The sequence below is a fragment of the Sardina pilchardus genome, chromosome 6 (assembly GCF_963854185.1).
Source record: "Sardina pilchardus chromosome 6, fSarPil1.1, whole genome shotgun sequence".
Taxonomy (NCBI): Eukaryota; Metazoa; Chordata; class Actinopteri; order Clupeiformes; family Clupeidae; genus Sardina; species Sardina pilchardus.
The window spans coordinates 2,508,550-2,527,111 of record NC_084999.1 but is presented as its reverse complement, the minus strand read 5'-3'; the positions used below and the strand labels follow the sequence as shown (position 1 = coordinate 2,527,111).

Genomic DNA, 18,562 nt, shown 5'->3' with positions numbered 1-18,562 from the left:
GCTAATAGCCATTACTCGTTTAATATGTTTAAAAATAGCGGGCTCATGTTGAACCGGTGTCATTGCGGCACTGCTCTGGTATTCAAGTATAGCCGGTTATATTGTTTGTTATTAGAGGCACAGAAACAGAGCAAAATTCAGTTTCTTTATTAAAAGCAGCATCTATGATTTACAGCAGTTTTTACAGAATAGGATGACAATCACACACATGCCATTTGAGTCTTCAGTAGCCTGTGGTCTCTTGTTGCCAATTCATAATTTCATTTGTTTTTACTTTATTTATCTATTTTTACAAAAGACATTAAATTAGCTCCACTAAAATACAGTACAATTTCCCCATTGACAGATATATAAAGTAACTTGAAAAACTCAAGATTTTCCTTTCATAAAATCCAGATATGAAACAGAAAAATGCAAATAGTTGTTGTACGTTCACACAAGTTCTTGAAATAACATGTTTCAGAGTGATATTGCTGCAAAATTCATTGCATCATTCTTCCTCTAACAAGCTCACAGGTCCCATGGATTCCATAGGACCCATGATACTGTATGTCTGGTTGGGACTGATAGTAGCCTTGGCCTATACTAAAAAAACAAACAAACAAACAAAAAAAACCCAACAACACTACCCCATTCTGTCATGGGTAGTAAATATGAATACAGACATATAAGAGTACTGACATGTGGGTCAACAAACAGGCCTTTCATCTACAGTATGTATGTCTTTCACCAACACCTACATCAGCAGCCCTCCAAACTCCAAGCTAAGTCTACCAGAGCTCTCTTCACTTGTTCCTCTTGTAGATTTTCTTGGCGAAGTTGAGGAAGACTGCATGGGGCAGGTTTTGGGCATGGCACTCGATGAGCTTCAGTAGCCGCTGGTAGCTCTGCTCCTCGTACTGGTGGTACCGCATGGGCATCTCCAGGGTGTCGTACAGCGCCTTCACCCTCTCCACGCTCACTGCCTCGCTGCGTCCATAACACACCTGGGCCACAAAAGGCATCACACACACACACACACACACACGCACAGGTTTAACACAGAACCAACAGTGGTCAACACACTTACTAGAAAATATCAATCCTGTTTAACTGAGTCCTGAACACTCTAATGCTCTTATCTGAGTCCCACATACAATATACCATTTAGTTGATTTTAACGGTCTCATTTAGGCACTAATGATAACTTAATTGGATTTAGACAGTGCTTCTCATCTGCAAAGACAGGCCTCAAAGCACTCTTCCGCTTAGTAAAGCATGATGGATCATGGCGAGGGCATGTGTCTTAAGTAGTGTTACTATCATCTGCATTCGTACTGTATGTGTCCCTCCACAGCCTCCGTACCTCCAGCTCTTTCCTCTGTTCTGGGGTCATGATCCCCAGAGCCGTCACCACCAGCCAGCTGCATTTGTTGTCCTGGATGTCAGTGCCAATCTTTCCTGTCACTGCAGGGTCGCCATAGCAATCCAGATAGTCATCCTAGTGACGACAGACAAACCCTCTCAAGTCATACTGGAGAACCCACAAAAGCTGAGAAAATATTTATGTTTTGTAGATCAACACAGTTCAGCAAAGGGTTTTAGGTTTTAGATCTACTGTATACTCTTTAGACCAGTACCTGGATCTGAAAGAACTCTCCCATTTCCAGTAGGATATGCTTAGCATTGTTGTGTTCAACTTCATTTTCAATGCCAGCCTGTGGATTAAGTAAAAAAAAAAAACTTTAACTTTATTGCAAAATCAAAGTAACATGTATTGTGCACACACACACACACACACACACACACACACACACACACACACACACACACACACACACACACACACACACACACACACACACACACACACACACACACACACACACACACACACACACACACACACACACCCACACACACACCATGTACATAGCAGCAGCCACAGGGAGGTAGAAGGAGTAGAATGCAGTCTTGTACTTCACAATAGCTTTATACCTGAGAAAAACATTGATAAGGAAATAGGATTAGTTTTTTCAAGAAAGTGAACCATTTCAAACTACTTCTTTCAGTGCTCCCCATAACAGAAAAGCACACACAAACACTTACACACATACAATACATTAATTACTTTCACTTGCAATACAATATTCTTTGGATAGATGAAGGAATGGCCTTGTAATCCTTTGTAGTGCAGCTTCCTCACCTCTCCATACTGAAGCGGTTCAGGTCGACTTTATGAGGAGGAGCCGTCATCAAGTCCAACGCCTGTCCTAGTTCTGTCTGAAAGGAGGTCTAGAGAAACATTCCAGTATTACATCATCATCCTATACGCATGCTCCATTCCCTGTATTGCGCAGGATGGTTCATCGTAAACGGTTAAGCCGTCATGTCAAACTGCATCCCACTCATGAGGGTTTCTGGAACGTGTGAATACAGACACGGCAAGTATCCAATTCATCTTTGTTGAGTCTTACCTCTGTGAAGAGCTCTAGCAAGTGGACGTAGTAGGGCTGCCGCCTGCAGTGCCTGCGCAGAATGCGATAGATAGCCCCCTCAAGGAGGAAAGCGTCATTGATGGCGTCCAGACCAATTCCCTCCTGATGGCAAACACATGAGCAGCCGTTAGAGCGCCCCTTATCACCTAACCCTAGTGGATTAATTAAACATCTATTACAGTATGCAAATCCACTCTCTGCTTCTGCTGATGACATGCTATTTTTGGTTAATCCCTGAACTTAAAGCAAAAGTAGCCACTATTGGATGAAAATGTGTGACTCCACAGATGACACAGAGATAAAAAAAAAAAAAAGGAACTAGGGCCTTACGTAAGTGCCACTTGCAACTTCACCTACGATACAGCACGAAATCATGAAGCGACCCCTCCTGGGAAAAAAAACCCTGAAGTTGTTCAAATGTGAAAACAGAGATGCATGGGCTTACCCTTTTATACCAACAAGGCTGTCCTCTGCGGGTCAGTGAAGCGTCCATAATGTCATCTGCCACCAGGAAGAAAGCCTGGAGCTAGAACAAGAGGAAGCAGAGTGGACTGTGAAAGAGCAAAAAGAAAAAAAAAAAAAGACTATTTGCCTATTTGTGTCTGTGTGTTTGAGAGAGAGAGAAAGATAAAGAGAGAAAGAGAGAACGAGAGAGAGAGAGGCACAGGACAGAGCATGAGTCTGCATCAATGAGAGACAGCATCCAACATGTCTCAACTAAGCATCAGGAACTACTTTTCTAATCATTTTATAGACAAATAGACTTTGCAGTGATGCTTCCATCCTCACCAGTTCAAGACACCACCCAACCAACACTGCACGCTGCACATCATCAGTGCTCAGTTTGGCTGGAGGGACCAGTTCTCGCAAAGAGCCAATCACAGAGAGGCCTCGGTTCCGTTTGCCTCCGGGCGCATTATAGAGCAGCACCTGGTCATGACAGACAGAGGAAGGTCAGGTGAGACAGAACATGCTCACACTGCAGCGTTACCTCTCCTGTTATTAATTGAATGTGTAGCAAAGAATATTTCTCTATTTCACATAAACTCTCACATCTTCCCAAATTATTTTATTTATCAAGATTTTGTTTCTATTGCACACTGACAGACAGACCATATGCCATTTTAGAGGCTTAAAGCGATTAAAAACTAAAATGCAATTAACAGTGTGCTTGTGACAGTTTATCCTATAATGGCAACTTAGACTACCTCTCTGAGTCTACTGAGTGCATCAGAGAGGACAGGATCGGTCATGTCATCCTCTGTAAGCTCGGACACCAGCTCCTTAAACTGTCTGTCGAACAGCTGGGCATCTGTCGTGCCCTGATGCTGGACACCGTTACTGCATCTGCCGTCTCCCTGTAAAAAAAGAAAAGGACACATTCAGACGTGTAGGCTACTATTGTTTTGTTTCAAGTTCGTCACAAGTGGCATATCACCTGCAAAGTGTTACCTTAGCCTAATCGCGGCAAGACTATTCATCTGTAACCGGCAGCAAGTCAATGTTCGAAACAAACAAACAAAAAAACACAACGCAGGGAACCTGTGCGCGCAAGGTTAGCAGTAAGTCAAGTCTATTTATGGACAAAGTAAATGACTAAAGCATTCAGCAGAGATGCCACAGAGCACATCTAGAGAACCGATTATGGGCTAGCAGCAGCAACGTAGACAGCCAAACTGTGAAACACCAGCTCACTAATCAATGTGATAACATCATGCTAACACTGTAACAACAAATTCTGCTAAATATGTAATGACTTGTAATGTGAGGATCCCCTTACCATGGTGTCCTTAAACGCCGTCTTCAAGAATGATAGTTCGTGGGACCGGAGTTGGCTACAACTGTATGTACCTACTATGATGGTGTTATACCTGTCATGCAATTTGTGCGACAGCCCACATGACAGAGTGTTCTCTTAGGAATGTAGTTTTCACGGTACATTAATCCGACTTCACGAGCATACCCTCAAACTACAAATTCCACAGTACACTTTGGAGTAGCAAAGGCACGGCATAAAAAGCTTCATATGACATCACAGATTGTCATTGGATAACGCCATCGAACGAGGATTGGCTTCAGAATTGTCTGCCAATGCAAAGGCTTTGGAGGCGGAGCTGAATGTCAGGGGACCATCGAACTGTTTTCTGCGCCTCTCGCTCACAGGTTGCAGCCAATGACGACACTTAAAAAAAAACAAAAAAAAAGGGCACATTTTATTGATAGTCATTCTTTGGGTTATTTTTAACTAAATAAAGTGATTTAAGGTGCAGATCTATTTCTAGATATTTCAAACACATGGAAGGAAGGCTGTCCCTTTTGCCATTTCTGTTTATGAACAAAAAAAACCTTACCAAAACAAAAAAGTTCACTAAATATTCCAAAGTGTTATTATCAGGATTATCACAATAAAACATCTTAAACACTAAGAGAGTAAGGATAAAAAACGTGACTGTCACTTTAAGTCACTGAGAAATGTTTTGGTTTTCATATTCAAAAAATAAGTGCAGTAGTGTTTCATCCACACTACAGAAGGAGCAAACACTACTTGTCTGTACATTTGGTATAACATTCACAGGGTATATTTTAGGGAGAATTTTGAATCGAACCTCTCTCACTTTATTTGTGGTGCATTAGGCAATAATAATCAAGCTATTTCAGTTCATATCAGAAATTAAAGATCCCCACTAGAATTGCCCTCTATTGATTGAAAGATCTGGCGAATATGGCTATTATCCCATTGTCTGTGCCAGTGATGACACCAATGAGATAGAGCCTGTGTGTGTGAGGCCACGGCATGATTTGTTAAATCACTCACATTAAACTAATGGTTGTTGAGGCAGATTTTGATCTCATTAAAGGCTATTCAGTGTTTCCCCTAGAGTTTTTTCCAGCAGTGGTGCTAGGGTCTGTCAAGTAGGCCTACCCCAATTTCAACGATGACGTTGACTGTCGTGCCTTTAGAATGTAGAAGCAGGCCTAATTGTGGTGACATTAATGATCATGTGAAGATGTTGCAGTGGTGCTGAAAATCCAGCCGTGGTGCTGCGCCACTGCTGAATATATTGTAGGGGAAACACTGCTATTGAAGTCTCATTTGTTAGCCTGTGCATACCCCACAGAAGTTTAAGTAGAGGTAGGCACATCAGAACCTGAAAAAAAGATACTCCTCTGGAGAAACGACATAACATTGATTATTATTGAGTGATGATTTGACTGGTTTGACCTGACATAACATTGAGTTTAATCAGTTTCCCTGGGCCTATACATATTACAGAGCTCCAGTAACTTTGGTATCATGTCATTAAACTGCCATTTTACATTTCATGATAGACTAACTGGTATTTCTAACAAACACATTCCAGGTTTGAAAGGTCATTCATTTTGATTCATCTGCATCTAAGCCTACTTGTTGTCAAGTGTCATCAGAGTGATATTCCTAACAGACCTTTCCGTCCAAAGTGAAGTGAGTAATAGTTTGACCTATGTGTTTGAGAAGCCAGACGATGGCAGTCTGTAATTTAGGCCTATCTTTCCCATGTATGTGATTTATTTAAAATCCCCTGACTCAAGTCAAAACTGGGCTCGTCCGGGATTTGAACCCGGGACCTCTCGCACCCTAAGCGAGAATCATACCCCTAGACCAACGAGCCAAGCCGTTGTACACAGTTTACCACCCAGTCAAAACTCAGCACTTACTATTAGGCCTATAGGCTAAACAACTTTTCGGACTTTTTTATTTATCGCACGGTAGACATACTCTATGACAAAATAAGCACACGTGATACTGAGCATATAAAGGTGACAAAATAACAGGTTGCCTCACTCCGCCAGAGTATCAAGTAGGCTACTAGTTCGTGGCAGTATCAGCCTAGTTTGCCTGTGTAACATGCGGCTACGTTGTGCTGTATAGCCTACTACGCCAAAGTCCTGGACCAAAACACTTAACATTCTCCACTTCCAAAAGTGTAAAGCGGTATACATACTTAATTAGAATAGTCAATTATGCCTATCAATGATCGTATGCAATGTGTTTAATATAACCTAAATATCCTCCGTTTATCAACGACACAATGCACCATACGCAGCATAGGCTACGAGAATGTCCCCATTCCCCACCCAGAGCAGTCTGCGCATAGCAAACATGCCATCACAGAGGGTTTTCCTGTGGTCTTTCTTCACAATATTTCGGCTTGAGCCTCCTTCTCACATGAACCGTTTTGACATGCAGTAAATCGAACAACCAGGTCGTCATCCACAAATGAATAACTTTGTATCTTAAAACATTTCCGGTTTCGAGTGCGCATTCTTCTGGATGGTCGTCGCTAAAAAAAAAATCAAAATAAAAGCCCGAGAATCAAATTTTGGTTCTTGATCAATTTTTGTTAATTCTATAGCGTGATATTTTCTTGACATTAAAGGCCTATAAAACATAACTGAATAATACACATAGGACACATCTATCATGCATGCCCTAAGGTAGGCCTGCTTAAAGTGAGTAGGCTAACACTTTTGATTTGATACATCATGGCTACATCAGCATTGTATCATGTATTAGCAGAGGATGAAATAGATATGAAGCTGTGAGTGACGATTCTAAAATGTTCTAAAAACTAAAATTGTTGATGAGTGGGCGTCAGGGCAGGGGCACAGAAAAGGCTTGAATTAAGCCTTAAATTCAACATCAAATTAAAAATGATTGAAAATGGACAGTTTTACATGTATGTCGCCCAGTGGCCTAGGATACTTTCACACGCAAGCCTTTCAGCCCTGAAGGCCAGAGGGTGGGGGACAACATTCCCTGGGTGGCACATAACAGCCAAACAAATGGCCTACTGTCTTCTGGGAATTGTCAGCAAAACAGCAACAATCATTCAAAATCATGATGGCGATGAAAGTTGTAGGTCACTGAAACACAAGTTCACGTAAGCTACTCATAAAAGTATTGATCAGTAATGACATGTGCTCAAGAGACAGCACAATATTAATAAAAAAGAAATAGTACATGAGCGTGGGGAACTTTACATGAATTGTCCAATGACAGGACATCTCGTATCGATATTTAAACCCATGCATGTGTAACGGAGTAAAACGAGTTACTAGTTAAATTATATCAAAAGTTAGCGCCCTATATTGGGATATATTGGGCGCTATCAAAAGTTATCAAAAGTGATGTAACTGCGCCATCTAGCGGCAAGTGGATACGATGTGACCGTGGGCTTCGCGTTGCATCATTCACCCAGACTGAGAATTAAGAGATAATGGGTAAGTCTTGCAATTTGGGAGGTCTGGGATAAACAATGATTTCTTGTCATTCTAAGCACATATGTCTCGTATTTTGTCATGCAATATACTTATATTGATCCCAGTTAACTATTTTGAGTTTAGTTGTTGACATTGCTCTTGTAAAGTGATGTTTTAGAGACTTGCAACGAAGCATTTTCATGTGTACTAGCATGCTAATGGTCACTTGCTTTGCATGTTATTCAGATTGTTGTCCCGAGATCAGCACCCACGATTCCACACTGTCATACTTTATTCCAGGTAATATTTTAAAATGTCCTTTTTTGTGTCTATGGTTTTACCGTCATGTTGTTCTCTGTGCGCAATTTTTTATACGTTTACTTTATGCTAGTTTAGCTATGTTGTAGACTAGCGTCGTCTGGAGATTAGCCTCACATGTGCTCCAGTCCAGTGCTGTGTTTGCAACACTCCTGCTGAGTTTGTAATGAGAAATGCTTGTTATTAAAGTATATTGTATGTAAAACGGATCAAGTTTCCCTAATGTAATGCGGATATGTACTGTATGTTATGTGTAGAGATTGTACTCAGATATTCTAAAAAATGAACCACTATATGATCACACACCGTTTTATTTTGTTTCATAGAAATATGCATTTATATTTTTGAATTATGCTTGACATACAATTTGACTTATTAACAGTAGTACACATTTGTAACTAGCACAAATACATTCCAGTATTTGTATAGCGTTTAGCCAGACTGAGATTAAGAGCTAATGGATTGTTGTACCGAGATCTGTAGCAAACCCACGATTCCACACTGTCATACTTTATTCCAGCAATACAGAAACCTGATCCAAGTGGTTGTCCGTGGGGATGTGTAGAAGCAACAGTAGAATGGAGTGACCCGTCACACATGGCATTTCGTTATGCATGCAATCATTGCTTTTTGACATAGTCATATGGCGATTATTGTGTTCTACTGCCTATTTTTTGTAATTATACAAAAATGCACAGATCAAATTCTGCACTAGCCTACTGAGCTAAAGTTATTTTGCAGACACATTATTATACCACTTGAATGATCTGCAAAGGCTGTTGTGTCATGCAATCTTTCTCAGAATGTTCTCCAAAAAAATATCAAGGCACTACATTAAATCTATGCAACTTTCCATGACAGACAATATGTGTGGAGCGCATCACTTGGTTAAAAGCTGGTCAAGGTCTCACTACACAGGGGACATGCACCATGCCATTCCTGGGATGAAGGTAAGATGATTCAATTTATGGACCTGCAGTAGTAGTATGTGTTCTCAGAAGCTTCAAAGTTTATTACATGAATCAACCAGTGTATATCAGAATGATTGGCGATTGGTGTATGTAACAATATCATGGCTGACATTTGGGTGTATCAATATGGAGAAGATAATTCGATGAAGAGAGCAACCTCGCAGTTGTACGTATCAGAATCATTGTACAACACAAAACACATTTTGTTAATAAAACTGGCTTAGTTAAAGAGTTCCCAACACAGAGACAACACCTGTTCTTAAGCACTGCACTGGGTAGAACACAATGTACTTCTTAACATACACTATATTGCCAAAAGTATTCATTCACCTGCCTTGACTCACATATGAACTTTAGTCACATTCCATCCTTAATCTATGGGGTTTATTTGACGTCGGTCCACCCTTTGCAGCTATAATAGCTTCAACTTTTCTGAGAAGATTTTCCACAAGGTTTAGGAGTGTGTTTATTGGATTTTTGGACCATTTTATCAGAAGCGCATTTGTGAGGTCACTCACTGATGTTGGATGAGGAGACTAGGGGTGGGCGATATATATTGTTTGCGATATTATCGTGATTGTTGTTTGAACGATGTGGAAATTTACATTATCGAGTATTTAAATTACTTGGGGGGAGGAGGGGCACACTCGAAATCACGCATTGAAACCCCACACATTCACTAAATCAGGAGGTGTGCAACAGAAGTGAGAGAAGCCACTGGCTGCAGCAGAGCAAGTCACATGATCATGGTGCACGTTGTCACACACACGCCTAATGTTTATGTTGTGCGGTTACTTTGTTCAAGTGGCATTGATGAGTTAAACAGGCGCTTTTTCCTACACGGTAACATTGTTATATGCAGACAAAACATTAGCCTTTGAGTATTTTAATAGTCAGTTGTAAACAAAGACCTCCTCCTTTGCAATCCAAGTTGTGTAAATGGACTGAATTCCGCTCTAAATATATACTTTTACCGATTATGCTAACCGTTAGCATCTCTATGGGATTTCTCATAGACATTAGCCATAAGCTAACGCATTAGTTTCTATTCTGTAACTTGGAATGCTAGCCTACCTGATTGCTCATTAACAAAATATTGAAGGAAATAACTGAAATGTACTCTGTTGTTATGCTTAGTTTAACAGTTAATCCTAAGTAAAAGTTTGAAAAGAACTTCAGCTTCAGAGTTTACCTTGGGAAACTGTTAGCCCTATCCATCTATTCTAATTCTGATAGACTTCATCATTACCACACACACACACAAGTGGGGGCAGAATTAATGTAGAGTGACAATGCATTGGGTTGATTTGGTTAAAAAAGTCACAGGTTATTGATTGTTATTGTTGCTATTTATAAAAAATGAGCTGTAAAGTAACTTTTAAAGGATTTTTTAAAGGATATCAACTAATTATCGTTATCGTCAAAATCACAAAAAATATCGAGATATTATTTTTTTATCCATATCGCCCAGCCCTAGAGACTGGCTCTCAGTAGCCACTCCAATTCAAGGACAGTTCCTTGTGGCCCACACTTCTGCCCTCGTTTTTACCTCTTGAGAGGCGTGCAAAAGGCGCTAAAGCCAAGCTATCGGAAGCCTCCCAACGACACGTTCCATGGTACCAAAGTAGCTTAGACTGGCAAAGCTATCAACAGACTGCCGAAACCCGGGATCGAACCAGGGACCTTTAGATCTTCAGTCTAACGCTCTCCCAACTGAGCTATTTCGGCTGCTGTGTTGCATTGGTGCGAGAGAATCAAACTTCCAAAAGCGAGCCCTCTGGCTCTGCTTTAGACATGGAGATGAGCTCTCCGTGCTGACACCTGAAACTGAAGCGTCGTTAAGCGTCAGTCACTTAATCTGAAGGTCTGTCTTCAGGTGCAATAGTGTACGTAGTCGGCAGGATTCGAACCTGCGCGGGGAGACCCCAATGGATTTCTAGTCCATCGCCTTAACCACTCGGCCACGACTACCTGACAGCTATTTGCTTTGTATACTTTTGTACTAGGGTTAGGTTGGCTGTGGTAGATGGGAAAGGCATCTGGCGACACGCCTCCAAAGAGACTGCAGTGTCACATGTGTGACTCGTTAGTATCATTCCATACAACACTAGACATCTACCGTGTCATTTTAATGCAAATATGAACGTCCATGGCGGGACTCGAACCTGCACCTTAGGTGGCGTTTTTGGACACTTTATTGTAACAACCTCATTATGAATGCTGAAACCTTGGTGCGGTAGGTAGTGTTTCAGTCTTATAATCAGAAGGTTGTGAGTTCAATCCCCACACGTGGTGTGGTGCTTTTGCACTGTGAAAAACTAAACACTGCCCTTTCGCTGACCTGCACAACTGCCACGTGGACAGAAGAGTTCTCTTCAGGATGTTTTGAGAGGAGTTAGCTAGCACTACTAAGCTTGTGCTCCAAGATCGCCTGCAGAAAAACAACAAGGCCATTCCATTGCAGCCATCACATGCAGTTTTTCTGTCTCCAGGTGCAATAGTGTACGTAGTCGGCAGGATTCGAACCTGCGCGGGGAGACCCCAATGGATTTCTAGTCCATCGCCTTAACCACTCGGCCACGACTACTAATACCTGCACTGCCCTTTCTCTGTACGCTTTTGTGCTAGGGTTAGGTCGCCCATGGCAGATTGGAAAGACATCTGGCAACATTGCCTCTTGGGTGTCTGGCCCTTTTACCCCCCAAACTAAAAGGTCTTGTCAGAAGTGGGATTCGAACCTATGCCTCCAGAGAGACTGCGACCTGAGCGCAGCGCCTTAGACCGCTAATCACGCGCGCGCGTGCGTGCGTGCGTGCGTGCGTGCGTGCGTGCGTGCGTGCGTGCGTGCGTGCGTGCGTGTGTGTGTGTCAGGCTTGTTTGAATTGAATTGGCCCCACCCTACAGGAAGTTAAATTGGAATTGGAAATGAATTGGAGTGACAGGAAGTGGAATTATTTTTAATTCCACTTATTTTTAAATACTCAGATGACTCTGCAATCCATAGCCTACTTCATAGATCTGATGACATAAGCAGTTATCACACAGAGGTGAGGCAGTTTGTTGAGTGGTGTGACTCCAACCATCTGATTTTAAATGTAAAAAAGACGGAGGAAATCATCTTTGATCCTAAAAATGTTGGGAATCATACACCAGTTGTTGTACATAATCAGGCAATCACGCAGGTACAGTCCTACAAATACCTTGGGGTCCACATAGACAGCACTTCAACATGGAACACTCACATTGACTGTATATGCTCCCGACTACAACAAAGAATGTATTTCCTGCACAGTTGCGTCTGTTTGGTGTGGATCAGATAATCATGCTCATGTTTTACCAGGCTGCCTTGGAGAGCATAATAAGATATGGCATGACAGCCTGGTTTGGAAACCTCCCTGTGGCTTTAAAAACTAAATTAAATCATTTAGTCCATACAGCAATGAAAATTATTGGCCAGAAACAACACAAAAACACCCAGTCAATCTTCGAGCAATGTGTGCTGAAACAGTTAGACAGAATACTCTGTGACCCCTCTCATGTCCTTTTTTCTCATGTCCTTTTTTCACTAAACAGATTTAAAAATTCATTTGTCCCAATATCCATAAATATTCTTAATAAACAACTTAAATAGATATAGGCCTACATTTAGGCTGCACCACATGCCATTCCTGTGCCTTTGTTTTAACTCCCATCCTTTTTTACCCATTAACTGTTTTAACCATTAAGTGTTACTGGAGCTCCATGGGCAGTTCACATTCTGTCAATGGGCTCTCCTATGCTGCCACAGTAGCCTGTGTGTGTCAATGTCTCAGTGTTTCTATTTATTATGTAATGCTATGTAATGTGTTGTCTGTCATGTCCATGTTATATGTACTGGGTTGCTTTGCTTTGATGAGTCCAAGACACATTTCCCCATGGGGACATTCAAGTATATTCTATTCTATTCTATTCTAATTCAATGCCAATTGAAAACAATTCCAGTCACATAACAGGTCAGGAAGAATGTGTTGAATCTCACATACATTCAGTTTTGGGCAGGTTACTTTGGAAATGTAAGGCTGCGTTCAGACTGCCAGCCAAAATCCGATTTTTAGCCCATTCAGATTTGAATCAGATGTCACTTTTTGAAGTCTGAATCGATTTTTGCAAAACGGTTGCAAACCACATCCAGGAGGTTTCATATCGCATTCGTATCGGATATGGACATGCGTCTCAGTCTGAACAGCTCCCAACACTCAGATCGGATTTGACTGTCCGTGAATTGACTTTACGTGCCAGACCTCCCACCTATTTCGAGTTGTGGAGCAACGTTACGGCTATGTGTTGACCATGTTATATTACAGTAAACGTGACTTAACAATACTCAATGCTAAATAGAGCATTATACAGTATCTGCTCTGTTTCTATGGAAGTTGCAAGAATCCACATTGTTCTATTAAATGCCGTTAAATAATTAAATAGCCTTCCAACAGTTTGAAGCAGAGCTCGCCACTGATTAGTTTCGGTTTCTGTCGCGCAAATGCGCACACGTATGCATGTATTCAATGAACACTCACCTAGTTGTATTGTTCTATGTTTAATCACACCAAATTAGCAAGTATTTCCTCCTGATGGCAGAAATGTTTTTTTTCGTTGCTACAGCAACCTGTCAGATTTGTTGCTAATGTGACCTAGTCTGAACAGAGCCATATCCGATTTGGACACTTGTTAAAGGTAGTGTGAACAGTCAGCCCTAAAAATATGAGATATGAGAAGGAATCAGATTTGAATCAGATTCGTCTGCAGTCTGAACGCGGCCTAATTGATTACTGTTTTCAATTGTAAGCTGTGTGTTTGTTGCAATCATATCTGACAGATTTTGTGAAACTTCATTGTTAACCCTATGAGCCCGACGGACGCAAAGTGCGTCAAAAAACACACCCATGTCTCTCTGTTACATTGCTCCGCGATTATTAGTCACAGCGAGATGAGACCTATATTGCATGAAAGAGCAGAACCGGGGCTTTCCAACGAGACTAGACACTTGTCTGTACGATCAAGTACGAAAATAAAATAAAATCATGAAGTTAAATCAAAGTATATCATATTTACAGTCTATATTGCTCCTCAATCCTTTTGTGTTATAAAAACAGACGAAGTGACAAACAAATAATGATGTCATATAGCTTTGGCTACCATTACTCTCGTTTGATTTCCTCGTGAAACCGCCATCAGAAAGATATGGAACGCATCTCAGATGAAAGAGGAGAGCTAGAGCTATCCACAGATACCAAATATAACCTTCTAGGCCATTAAACAGACGAAGTGACAGCAAAATAATAACTTCATTTAGCTCCACTTACCCCATGTTTTTGTGTGGCATAATAGATGTTCATAATTAGGGCTGCAACGATTCTTCGAGTTACTCGATTAACTCGGTTATGAAAATTCCTCGAAGCAAAACATCTGCCTCGAAGCCTCGTTAAATTCCTATGGAAGCACACCAGCGCGTCATACATTCTTAATTTAGTTGGCGCGATGGCGACAGAGGTGTGTGACGGGGCGAGTAGCCACCGTCACGGCAGTGAGCTGCCATCATTATGTGTGTTGTCTATGTCGGGTTGCATGTATGTTTGTTGAATGTGTCTATGTTTCCCGTTTATCCTTCTACCGTTTATAATTATCAGTCATACAAGTCATTCATCAGACCCTTCCCCGTTTCTCCCGTAGCTGTTATATGTAGGCCTACAAATGATCAAACACCATGGCGAGGCGTAGGCTACGCTAATACACCTAACATCACAACTCCCGACAGTTTAAAACATTCACCAATTAATCATATTATGTCTGTTAAAATAATCACATAACGTCTTGTCATAAATGTTCCGTTTATTTAGTTTCAAAGAACTATCAAGTTGTCACGTGTTTGTCCTACCCGGTGTCCATTGTCGCGTCTGTTTGTGTAGGAGTGAATGCTGCGTCTTTTTAAAAAACATTTTGGGACTTCCTGGGTCACCTGGAAGTTCGTCATTGTAAATGAATTGTAACTCCTAGTTCCTACTAGTTCCTTGTATTTTCTAGTTCTTTGGAATGTTGTTTTGGGCTGTTCTAAGCTTATTTATATTTATTGTCTGCAACCACCCCTGCTGAGATTTCGTATAGCCTATTGCTTGGTCCAATTTGAGGGGTGCGTTCAGGAGTATTTAAACTGGTTTGTTCAGTCTGATAGGGGGGTGCTTGGTGTTGAGACGTAAGTCTTAAGATATTGACTAGTTCAATTAGTTTGTGTAGTTGATTGTTATTTTTGAGCCTTGATTGAATTCATATTGTTTTGACTGTCAAGTCAGTTTATTTGGTTTAGCGAAAGTATTTATTTTGATATTTTTACTTTTGTTACAATTTCTTTATTTTTGCCCTTTGGGCCTTAATTGGGAAAAATAAATACCCATCCTCATTCATCCTTTTTCTGAGTTGCTAATTCCATCAACCTCACACCGCTCCGACCACACCTACCCTGGCCTTTACTATTTAAGTTTGTATTTACAGTTTTACATGTTATCCATGTTTTACAATAAGTTGATTTAACTGTATTGTTGTGTAATTATTGTCACTGGCACTTAAATGGGCTTAGTTTTGGAGCCATATTTTGGATTTGGAATGAATGCCTCTGTTTTTTTTACAGCCACATCATTCTCGTTATGCATGATTTGTTTTGGTTGTTTAAAAACACATTTTTTTTTTTATCCGATTCATCGATGAATCGATCGATAAAGTGCTAGATTAATCGATTACAAAAAGAATCGATAGCTGCAGCCCTATTCATAATCCAATGTTCTCATGTGTTTCTCTATGGCAAGTCACGTTCATAATATGGTTTTGAGATCCTAGCTAACTCCTGTATGGTATCCAATTCAAGACTCATATTGCATCCACATTTGTTTGACAAATTAACACTTTTTGCCTTTACTTTGTTTATTGCAATGCAGTAAAAAAAATATTATAGAGAATCATCATCTGTGCACTTCATGTATGCTACCACGCAAACAAGTCAGGTCAGATCAGCTAGTGTCACAAATATGGAGCGCAAAAAGTGTCAAAAAGTCATTTCTCATCACTAAATAAAAATTGCCATTTATTTCTGGAAGGCACACACCACATATTTCTGTAAATTGCTCAGCCCCAAAGTATACCTCCACCATGGTTCTTATATTGCCATTTTCAGGGCAGTCAGGCCTACACAACCATGTAAGTCAGGTCGAGCTGTCAGCTTGCTGTGGTGAGATATACTGTATGTCAAAATGTAAGAATTTGTATAGTATGCTTTTTACATTTTTATTATTTGAAAATCCAAATCAAATCAATGCAAGTTTTTATACATGATATTGTGGCAGATCTGTAGCCTGATAAACCAGCCTAAATGGATTGGATGTCTAATTTAGTCTGGCTCCGATGAATGGATACAACGGAACATTGTTGATGAGCACAACCCGTTGTCTTTCAAACCGTGTCTGTGCCTATAGGCCAACGCTCCCTCAAAACCCTGCCCCAGAGCCCTCTGCCCCGCCCGCGTTGATTCAAAACACATCTCTGCGTTGTGATTAGTTTAGTTGCCATCTGCCAGATTCAGGGCAGTGTTTTCAAAATGTACAGTGGTCCGAGGCCAGACCCAAATGCAGGCAAAACATTTTAGGTGTTATACAGGTATACAGGCTAGCAGATCTGGGTAGCCTAGACCAGGGGTTCCCAAACTTTCCTATGACAAGAGCCCCCAAATACCACTAGATTGTGGCCAAGGCCCCCCTTTTGCATGATGTCGTATTGAACCCATCAACGATACCGCACATGTAGAAATAAGTAAATAAAATAGGCCTATATAGGTGAAAATCAATTTATTTTACAGGCTTTGCAATAATAACAGTTATGTATTTAGGGATGTAACGGTTTTACACGGTTATAGTGACCAAAATTATCAGTTTTCGGTATTATTGTGGTATTTTACAGCAGTGACAATCCTAGTCTCTGTTCAACCCTCCACACACACAGAACATGGTTTGTCTTGTTTCTATTTCATATTTTGAATTCATAAACTTTATATATTTTGTTAACATTTATAGTATTTTAGGATCTGCATAATTACTTATAGCTAAAAATATTCAGTAATTTGAATACTTCACATTGATTACGCTTGTCTTTAATGATGTCACAGGGGTGGTGTGTGTAGGTCTAATTGAGTGCCTGTCACTTTAAAAAGTATGTGAATGTAATTAGGTTTCATTCGGTTTTAGGAAAACAGTCACGCATAGTTCAAGGATATGTGTTTTCATTACATAAAATGAATGTTCAAAAGACTAACAAGGTAAAGAAAATATTTCTGGTGTCATGAAAAAGTGTCTTGCAATGTTAAATTCTATGATTTAGGTAGGTTACCGTGGCATTGTGTGTTGTTCCGTTCACTTTTTCTTTGGTCAGGACAGGTCAGGACGCAGAAAGACACAGTGCAGATTTGCGGTGAAAATATTCCGCCTTTTAAAAGGTGTAGCCTAATCCGAATCGTGGTTAAATCCATATTAGACAACAGAACCAGTAGGGTACCAGTTTTGCTTCATAGTCTACCAGGCCTATGTCAAAAGCAGGCTCGGATGAAGCTGGAAGGAATTTAACACACGGTTTCCAGACCGTGGTTATCAACCGCAACAATAGATATTTGAAATGAACAAGGTAATTGTTAACGTCAACATTGTTATCATGGTGTAGCCTACCGTTACTCCGGTAATCGTTACATCCCTAAAAGGTATACAACAAATTATTATAATGGTGTTTCATATCAATACATAGAAGTAGGCCTAATAGAAATATTTTATGATTTTTTTTATTTTTTTTTGGTTTTGGTTTTACAGTAGGCCTAGCCTATATTTTCATTCAACTTGCTGCGGCCCCCCTAGCGCCCCCTGGCGGCCCCCACTTTGAAAACCACTGGCCTAGACTGTGCTGAAAAAAGCAATATATAGCATGTGTGAATGGCACTTACAATGACCAGGATAAATGCTTCTAACTAGAGGTAGTGAAAATGCCCTTTAAACAGTCTAGGGCTCATAGGGTTAAACACTACCCTTAAATTATGTATATTCATTTCTACTTCCTTTAATTCAAATTCGAATTGTAATTCTGCATCTTGTTTTTGACCTCAATTCAAATTCAATTCAAACTCAAGAATTTAGTTGGAATTTAGGAGTCATTCTCAATTCAATTCTGAAGCCTGGGCCCGTATTCACAAAGAATTTTAGGGCTAAAAGTAGCTCCTAACTGGCGAACTTAGGGAGGAACTCCTAAAAATAATGGGCGTGTCACTCCTAACTTTATGACTCCTAATTTTTTTAACTAAAAGTTATTCACAAAGCATTCTAAGCCTAAAAGTAGCTCCTAAGTCTAGGACAGCGTAAAAGAACTCGAGAGGACTTCTAACTCACTAAGACCTATTCACAACCCGCTTTTAGTGGCATTTCACGTTGCGATGTTTTGAAATGACCGTGCAGTGCAGGAGCTCGCTGTCATGCAAGGGAATAAATGTGCATTGCA

General features: G+C 40.5%; 1 protein-coding gene and 4 non-coding genes across 5 annotated transcripts; all 5 read right to left on the bottom strand.

The window, feature by feature from the left end:
• Positions 1–131: 131 nt before the first annotated feature.
• fdps (farnesyl diphosphate synthase (farnesyl pyrophosphate synthetase, dimethylallyltranstransferase, geranyltranstransferase)) lies at positions 132–4,506 on the bottom strand. The gene is made up of 10 exons (XM_062538071.1): positions 4,258–4,506; positions 3,686–3,835; positions 3,267–3,407; positions 2,923–3,003; positions 2,457–2,579; positions 2,186–2,274; positions 1,905–1,977; positions 1,620–1,697; positions 1,346–1,480; positions 132–986 (listed from the first exon to the last, which is right to left on the bottom strand). The coding sequence occupies exons 1-10, from the start codon at positions 4,258–4,260 to the stop codon at positions 786–788; spliced, it is 1,074 nt and encodes a 357-aa protein (XP_062394055.1). The 5' UTR covers positions 4,261–4,506; the 3' UTR covers positions 132–785.
• A 1,549-nt stretch (positions 4,507–6,055) lies between these two features.
• trnap-agg (transfer RNA proline (anticodon AGG)) lies at positions 6,056–6,127 on the bottom strand. The gene has a single exon. It is a non-coding gene; the product is annotated as a tRNA-Pro (tRNA).
• Positions 6,128–10,662: 4,535 nt separating this feature from the next.
• trnaf-gaa (transfer RNA phenylalanine (anticodon GAA)) lies at positions 10,663–10,735 on the bottom strand. Its single transcript has one exon. It is a non-coding gene; the product is annotated as a tRNA-Phe (tRNA).
• Positions 10,736–10,896: 161 nt separating this feature from the next.
• trnas-aga (transfer RNA serine (anticodon AGA)) lies at positions 10,897–10,978 on the bottom strand. Its single transcript has one exon. It is a non-coding gene; the product is annotated as a tRNA-Ser (tRNA).
• A 534-nt stretch (positions 10,979–11,512) lies between these two features.
• On the bottom strand, positions 11,513–11,594 carry trnas-aga (transfer RNA serine (anticodon AGA)). Its single transcript has one exon. It is a non-coding gene; the product is annotated as a tRNA-Ser (tRNA).
• Positions 11,595–18,562: the final 6,968 nt, after the last annotated feature.